This window comes from Calliopsis andreniformis, chromosome 3 (assembly GCF_051401765.1).
Source record: "Calliopsis andreniformis isolate RMS-2024a chromosome 3, iyCalAndr_principal, whole genome shotgun sequence".
Taxonomy (NCBI): domain Eukaryota; kingdom Metazoa; phylum Arthropoda; class Insecta; order Hymenoptera; family Andrenidae; genus Calliopsis; species Calliopsis andreniformis.
The window spans coordinates 8877143-8886152 of record NC_135064.1 but is presented as its reverse complement, the minus strand read 5'-3'; the positions used below and the strand labels follow the sequence as shown (position 1 = coordinate 8886152).

The 9010-nt window shown below is 36.5% G+C and overlaps 1 protein-coding gene across 3 annotated transcripts in view; it reads right to left on the bottom strand.

Moving 5' to 3' along the window:
• Window positions 1–2154: 2154 nt before the first annotated feature.
• The window catches only part of LOC143176980 (uncharacterized), a 55395-nt gene continuing 48539 nt past the window's right edge, over window positions 2155–9010 (bottom strand). For all 3 annotated transcript variants that reach the window (XM_076374678.1, XM_076374676.1, XM_076374675.1), the window contains 2 exons: window positions 7233–8776; window positions 2155–6159 (listed from right to left, as the gene is read on the bottom strand). In XM_076374678.1, the coding sequence (XP_076230793.1) occupies window positions 5826–6159; window positions 7233–8680 (1782 nt within the window). In that variant the 5' untranslated portion in view covers window positions 8681–8776 and the 3' untranslated portion in view covers window positions 2155–5825. The remainder of the gene's footprint in view (window positions 6160–7232; window positions 8777–9010) is intronic.

The following is a 9010-nucleotide window of genomic DNA, read 5'->3' as shown; positions in this document are numbered from 1 at the left end:
GACTGGGTTTAAAATACCGGCTGCTGGTACTGATCGACTGGGTTTAAAATACCGACTGCTGGGACTGATCGATTGGGTTTAAAATACCAACTGCTGGAACTGATCGATTGGGTTTGAAATACCAACAGCTGGGACTAAGAAAGTAGGTCCCAGTATTACCAAAAATTCGGTCTGAAAAATAGACCCCATAATTACTGACGGCAGGATTCCACTCCTCTTGCCTATGATATCAGCCACGATCCTACGCTCATAACGTCAAGTCCTAGTGATATCAGCCCCCCTCGTCATTACCGAGTTAGAACCTGCTTATATTCATTACTTCAAACCACCCAGGAACCCTGGTCGCCTGGATTCCTCTAGTCAGTAGGCAGCTTGACCAGTGGTTATCCTGAACTACGAGTAAGTCTTTTTTAAATTTTATATTTTGTTTCTTCTGTTTTCCCTACTTTTGATGTAGCCTGCTCTACCCTATCCCTTACTGATAATTTCTCCCTCTTTATTAACGTTTATGGCTTAATATTTAATTATCATTTTATTAAGGCTCATGTGGTTTAAATAACCATCGATCAAAGATAAATTCAATTGCTGTTTTTCATTTTTGCATTCACAAGTTTTAGGTAATCTTCGAATGAAAATATCAAAAGAAGATGAATCCAATTAACATTTTTAATTCCTACACTTGTTTTCCACTCATGTCTTTGGTTTACTAGTTTAAAGTTTACACTTTAAAACTTGTCTGTTACAAATTATACAATACAACGTTTGTGACTTGTTTAACACTTAAAAGAATATTATCGTTTGCAAACACATTTTTACGATTTTTACAAAATTTTACGGTACTACTTGAATCATATATTATCGCTTCCAAAGTATTCGATAAATGTATTAAATATGTGAAATCCACAAAAATCCGACAAATTTTAAAATTTTTCGAAGTAAAATAGCGAAACCACTTACTTGTGCAATAAACTCTGTACTTCGACGTCATCTCATTCGAAGTGGTCTGCATTCTCAACTTCGAGAATATTGTTTTAGTTTCGAAAATGTCGAACCTCATTTGCTTAAGCTCTTCTACCACCCACCTGTTACACAGAACGCAAAATACTATAACATCTAATAAAACAACTGTTAAAATACAATACTTTGTATTTTGCTGTAAAATCGACAAAAATGTAGCCATGACTTATAAAACTATAACTATAACCTATGAAATACATTATAAATGAGTACATTCTATTAACTTTTGCAGAAATGTTAATAGCGTTATTTCAATTTCAGAGTCATTATACTTTATTTGCCTCACAGACTTCTATAAATTGCCTCAAGCAATATAAAAGAATGCCAAATTTAGAAAAGTAGATATTGCTTTAACTACACTTACATCCCTACAAAGATATAAGAATGGAAATGGCAGTCTGTACTTGCTCAATCTACATGAATTAACTAATATAAAAAAATATTGACTGTAACGTATTACCGAGTGTTTGTAGAATTCATGAATGCGAGATACCAATCTTTTAATCAGACATGAGATAGTATGTTAAAGTTAAAAACACATACCTTTAAAAGTGAATAGAAACCAGTAAAAACAGGATTAAACACGTTTAACACGAAAGGACGAAAGGTACAAACGTCTCATTCTTGACACGTCCAGAAACGAAATGACGTCGCGCGCAATTTGAAAACCAATATGGCTACTTAAATGAGCGGGAGAAATTGTGTATTTAAACGTAAAATAGACACTATAATTTTCTCGTGGAGATATAACTTGTGACATACTTTGGCACACTGAATTCAGTAAATCAATAATTTAATTGTTGACATATTTAAATATTTAAGTGATATACTCAAAATAATTTTCTGAATTTCAATGTGACTGATTAACTGATTCTGTAGATTCGAGTACCCTCTTACGGAGTTTAACATCAATGCAACGTTACCGACTCAGCATAAAAGAATATTATCATGCTTCTAGTGGTAGAAATTAGAATTACATTAGTGTTTTGGGAAATATTTGAAATATAAATCACAAAGGATAAAATAGTTTAATCTTTTTGAATAATTATTGTTTTATTACGAAATTCCAGTTTTACTAATGTGTGCAATTTAAGCATTAATTTTAATAAAGTTGTTTAGTTTATTATCAAAAACGAATTTGATTTTAATACAGACTTTATTTAATAATCGTTCAAAATTTATCCAGACTTTTTCAATACTCTGTCCTATAAAGAAATTTTTGACACTCCAAGATAAATTTCTCGCAAAAATACAAATGATAATTAATTTAAAAATTCAATAATTTTATATGGAATAGGGGTGTTTAGATACCTACACCTAGACTATATAAGACAGGGAAGCGATTAGGTAGTTGTAAGAATTTTTATTATATGATCATTTATACCAATAATGCGCTTGCAAAAAGGAAAGTATGAGTGTATCGTAATAGTTTATTAATTATCCCAACCGACTCTTCAAGTGTATTTACATATATATATAAAGGTCGATCGTCGACTGAGCCGAGAACGCGTACTGCGTCCATCGATTTTAGGCACTTCGATGCTCGGTTCCATCAGGAAAGCTTATATAAAACAGAAATTAAATCATGCCATTCGGTAACCGAATGTTAAAGCGACGATTAATAAATGATAAAATGTTGAAAGAGGAGAATCGACAAAACCGAGCGTAAATATTCAAAGATATAGACAGGAATATCGTTATCAGTCTGATCATCGCAATCGCTTTCTATGGACATCGTGATATGCCACGTGTTCTTACATAATACGATCTAATTAGTTGATTAACGTATCAGACCACTGTGAGCATAAATATTTATTATTTAAAATATAATCGGTTCGAGGACCGTTTGTCCGCTTGAATGTCGTTAAATTCATGGTGGAACGTCAATCGCGCTCTCACTTTGTGATAAAAACAATCGACGGTTCTAGGATGTCGAGCGAATCGATCGTATCGCGTAGAAAGCGATCGAGGTTCACCATGCGAAAAAGAGTAGAGAAAAGAATGTTGAGAGCTGGCTCTCGATAGTTATGCACGAAGGAAAAACGCATACAACAGGGTCGTAAGCTGGGGTCGTTTCACGGATATGCTTTCATTGGTGACTTTTTCAGATAGCGCGCGGAGGAAGTCAAACGACCAGAAACTTTGATTTCCCTATAACATGGAAATGATTGCATAATGGTAGAAGAATGTTTTGATTTCTTTATGGAACTCTCAAGATTCTATTCGTTGAATAATTTTAGAAACTTTCGTACGAAAAGTTTATAAATAAATGTGAAATTCTTTTAATTTCATTTAACCGACTTATTCACGATTTTGATTGTCAGTCAATCAAGATGATTTTTATGATTTTTGTTGTTACGTGAATTTTCTTTTAGATTGTGTAATATTAATGCAGCTACATGCATGGAAATATTATTTTACTGCCGCCATATAAACTGTGGTATAGGAATCACTAACAATAACGCGTCATGTATTTGTATTGATCGAACTTAATTGATTTGATTCGTAACCACCGTGAACTCGATTATCAACTCAACTTACATTCGTAAAACAGGAAACTTCTAGTTACAAGTATTCACACAGAAAATTTTTGTAATCTCTCAATAAATGCAGTCGTTAGTTTACAGCGAGGATGTACTAGATATAGTTATACATCATGGGTTTAAGAGTACCAAATATAATATTGTCTCATATGTAGACTGTTTTAAATAATGAAACATATTACGAAGCAGAGATTAAAATTTTAAAAATAAGAAAAAGAATAATTTCTTGAAATTATTTTTTAGTAAAAGAGATTTTAGAACTTATTTTAAGATTCTTTTCTAGGCATAAAATGAATACAAAATGTTAAAAAACACAAATTCCGAACAGTTATTCATATGTTGTTTTATAAATAGTGAAACCCAGAAATTTGATGAAATTTCGAAAATTTTCTATGATTGAATTATCAAGAGAAATAAGTTTCTTCTTTTACACTTCTACTCTACTTCAGTACACTGATCTTTCAATAGAAATAATTATCGAATACATGGAGTAGCTTAATTCAATTTTAAAATGCAATACAATTGAACAACTGGAAGCAATATTTCATAATTGAAAATAATTTTTTAAATTGATAATCTTAAGCTCACAATTAGCAATCTTATCGAGTATATTCTCGCAATCAACACTTTTCTGCATGATCTGTTATAGCATAACTATAATGAGTCAATTATAGATCTTCCACACTAAAAAAAGAAAAACGCAACGATGTAGTATACTGCGAGTTCTAGTCTCCAGAAGGAATAAATCTATTTAACTATTTAAAACTAACAAGTGGTGCAACTCGATTAAAAATAAAGTCTCAGCATTCGGTAAATGCATATTCAATGAAGTAACAAGAAGTAGGACGAGATCGGACATCGATTAATCAATCTTCCCTTCTTTTTATTAACTTTGTCATATCTCGATTGATCGACACACGAAGCATCCTTCCTTTTCTAGGACGAAAGAATAGTTAGATTATCGTACATTCACAATACACAATCTCGCGTGAACTCATTAAATAGAAGCTGATGACATTGGGGACAAAAATGAAAGATCCTCCTCGACTCTTGTCCACTTATAATACTTATGATCGTTGAATCAAATGATTCACGAATTTGTCGACAAATCTTGCACCAATCTGAGAAATTGTAAAAATTCCCCTTACTTTCAATTTCTTCTCGTAGGATCAGTTTTTCATTTTCTCGTTCTACGAAATATTCGTTACAGTATAGTTACTGTTTTTCTGCATGAATATGATGACAGTTATTATATCGCCATAAAATATTTGATTTCGTTCAATCCAACAGGGAGTATAGTGGCTGTTGTATCAAGTGTTGTAAAGCTCGAGAGCAATTTTTTACTACGAGTTACACAATCAAATTCTACAAATTGCAACGTTTCCCTTCATCAAGTGGCACAAATGGGAAAAGCATAACACTATCTTATTCTAGGAATTATCCTAATCAGTTTCATGTATAAGTTCCGTCCGTCATTACACAGCCTTTTCATCTTCAAGTGCGATAAGAAGTAATACATACAAAGTTGATTTCCTTTGAAAAGAGAAAAAGAATTCTCTGGGGAATCTTGAGCGAAAAAGTATGTAGAGCATCCCAAAGTTCAATGGATAATATCGATTATACCAAATACAGAGTGTTGAAGCTCGGCTTCGAAACAAAGTCAAAATGACTGCTCAAAGTCATGAACTTAATTTCTTCAGCATCGCTTCAGCAATTTTTTGTAGCACTCCTCATTGTTTATATAATATCTCTTTGAGAAGCAAAAAGCTGAAGCAGTAAGTTCAAGTAGAGAAACGTGATCGAAACTTTAAGCTACTCAATTAATGTAACTTTTTCTACAAAATTTAAATAGCTGCCAGTATTTCGTACACATTTCACTTATCTCCTACACTTGAAATTTACCTCAGGCACTCAAGAAATACGTATTGAGCACAATCTGACCAAAAATCCTTGGGATACCATATATAATATCAGCAAACAACCAAAACATGACTTTGGTTAATTAAAATATAAAAAAAGGAACCCAGTTTAACGAAGGAAACAGGGTACACCTTCCACCAGTCCAACCGAATTCCCCAAAGCAATGAAACTTGAGTGGCCCATCTCAAGTTCTCCAGAGTCGAAGCAATCGGCGTATCCTCAACGGCGTTTCGAAGAGCAAAGTTTTCACCACAGACCGTTGCATGAGCGAGTCGAAGAAAAGGACATGGGGAGGAAGGCTAACACACATAACAGAAATTCGATAGTCAGGACACCTCTCTCCCGCTAGCTTGGTCCAAAAAAGCCGAGAGTCTCCAGAGTCCTGGTGACTCTTTCGATCAGCTGATCCCTGTACCGCCAGATCGTCGTATCCAACACACTGTTCTCTCTGTATTCGACACAGGTCTTCTTCAAAGACTTGACACAGTCAGCACGATAATGCTGCAGTTGAGCGTCCTCCGTCTCTATTGGATAACTGGTACATCCTGCGCCCAAACAAGCCAAAGGAAAATGGTTGTGGAGAGTTACCACCCTCTCGGGATTGTGGAAGCATTTGATATACTGATTAGGCTTCGTGAAGTTCTTCGAGCGATAGACGTGCTGCAGCATGTGCATATACCTGCGAACAAATTTAGACTCCTCAGACGTTGTGATGAAATATACAATTCGGAATTAACATTAATATTCTTACTAAATTACCTAGACTTGCCAGAAGTGCTGTTAGAAATAGTATTTGATGACAGCATTTGATCTCTAACTAATCAGGATCTTTTAATACATGTTATGATGAAAATAATTCAAGGGTTTTATTTAAAAGACCACTCAGTTTTGATGCAAGGTTGTTGCTGATGCAAAAGCTTTCTTCAAACTGTTCAAATTTCCATAGAAAATTCTGTAGAGCTTATTTTCTAACTCTAACTACAATTTGCAATCCAATGGATTCAAATATAGGATATTGAAAGAATAATCTTAATAAACTTAAGGTTACTATTCCATAGCCATTCTTGTGTAGTACTTGCTTTGTAAGTTGAGACAAAAATCTATTGAAAAATTCATCTTTGCTCCTAACAGACAGTCATTGTATCGAGTTTTACGATACCTTCTGAATATATGCATTTGTTAGATTTTGGCTATCATCCATACAGGGTTTGTAATAATATGCATGTCTATGGTTGTAGTAAACTAACATAAGTCACATATTTTTATTCTCAATACTTCGTTATAGATTTACATTTCATTATATTCTTGTTCTTCAAAGAAAAAGTTTCAAAAAATATAACGTACTTGAGAGACATAATAAAATTGCCAACAATAACTCTCTTTCAGAAAGTCGGGTGATTGTGACAGTTACTACGTGTTATCTTTAGGTCATTAATAATCTTCCGTTTGCTAATAAAAGTTTTAATATTTAACCAATAACATTCATTATCAACAATCCATTCAATGAAACTTTCATTAAATGAGAGATATAAAAGTTTTGATTAGGTTTTATCAGATCTCCAAAAACTTATGAAGGATAGTGTACGTGCAACGAGATTAAAAAGGACAAGTGACGTAGTAGGAACTTACGCATTAATTCAAAACAACAAAACACACATAAAACGAAGAATATGTAACAGTATCCCACAAAATCATTTTCCCTACAAACACCTCACCAATGACTGTTCATTAGAAAGTAGAAATGTCACTTACTTTGGAATGTCCTTGAAGTAACCATGAGAGTGCAGCAGGTCGTCGAGGAAGTAAACGTTCCTCACGTTATAGGAAGCCCGCGTTTCATTCCTAATCTTGAACGCCTTCGTGAGCACCCTCTTCATCAGGTCCTGCCACGTGGCGTCCTGCACAGGCATGATCACCTCATCTACGTCCAACAAGGCGATGTACTCGTACTCGTACATATGCTTGTAAAGGCAATCGTTGTAGGGGATCAGCTCGTTCTGCCTCTTGTGATTAGTTTTCTTCGTTAGGTACATGTGCTGGAAGGCAGGCACGTTCGGCTGTCCACCAGGCAGCGTTAACGGTGTTACGTGCACTTTTCCTAGTTTCTGGTAGTGATCGAGAATCTTCGTCACGTTTGGATGCACCTGGAGCTGATAAAAGAAGATCTTGTCCGCGCCCAGCAGAGTGATCAGCTCGATCCACTCGACCAGCCTGACCGACAGGTCCTCGTGAAGAAAGTCCAAGCCTTTCACGCAGACCGCGAAATCTTTCTTGCGCTCCGGTTTATTGTAAATCACCCTGAGATTGTTGCTGGGTGTGTCGCAAGGCTTTTCGACCATGGACACAGACGCTGGTGGCCCCTTCAACCAGTGGGACTGAGGCACCTTGCAGGCTATCACGTAGGGCTGATAAATGCCTTGCTTGTAGTTGCCCCACTTTGGGTACCAGATGTACTTGTACTCCAAGGTCTCAACCACCTTCGGTTCCCTTTCTCCGTCGTACCACAATTGACAGTGAGTTTTCACCGTGGGCTCGATTCTATCGATCATCCCGACGATTCTGATCGCTGGCCCGATTCTGGACAACTTTCGGCGATCGTAAAACGCGCCGAAGAACTGGAAGGTCCCGTTGCTGGTCCTCATCGTCTGCCAATAGACGTTATTGAACTCTATGTCGTAAATAGACGGGTACCTCAGGTTGGAGCAGCTGTCGTTGCTCTTGACTTTGCTCTGCGCACTGGTGTACTTGCTGTTCTTGTTCCAGTACGCTAGAGGTAGGCTAGGTAGCCTCTGTTCTATCTCCTGGATCAGCTCCTCCTCGGTTTTTGCTGGTCTCTTGTCTAATAGAGGCTCTAGCTCTAAGGGGTTCCTAGTTGGACTATTGGATAGAGTAGTCAAGGTTGTGAGCAGGCCAGAACCAGCGGAATTGGAGAAGCTGGCCTCCGCAGGAGATCTCTGCAATAGATACCTCGACAGGCCGAGACTCGAGGAGCCACGATTGTTGATTACAGGCTCCCGATGTCGGTATACGTCTTCGACCAGCAGGTCACTATTTGCCTCCTCAGCCGTAGGTGTCTCTCGAAGACTGTTCTCCACGTGACGAAACTGTACAGCTGCGATCATCACTAGACCCCAGGCGAAAACGAAGACCAGGGCGCGTCTGGCGCACCTGGACCCGCCGCCACTGCAAATTTGCAACATCTTCAGGGCTATTGAATATAGACTAGCTGCGTATGGATCGAATGATCCTGTCCTTCTCTCCGGTTTGGATCACGCTGACGTAGGGATCCGCTGCGTCTGAAACAGACGCAGTGCAATTGTTAATGATGCTGCCGAAATTAAGAGCGTAGGAAATTTATACAGTAAGGCTTCGCCTATCCAAATACCGATTATTTAAATCCTCTAATTGCAAACACTTTACTATCTGAAGAATCTGTTATTCGAACAAGTATTATTCTAACAATAAATTTATTTTTCTAAGGAAAATGTGTAGTCTACATACAATGTATACTTTTTTTTCTTTGATCAAAT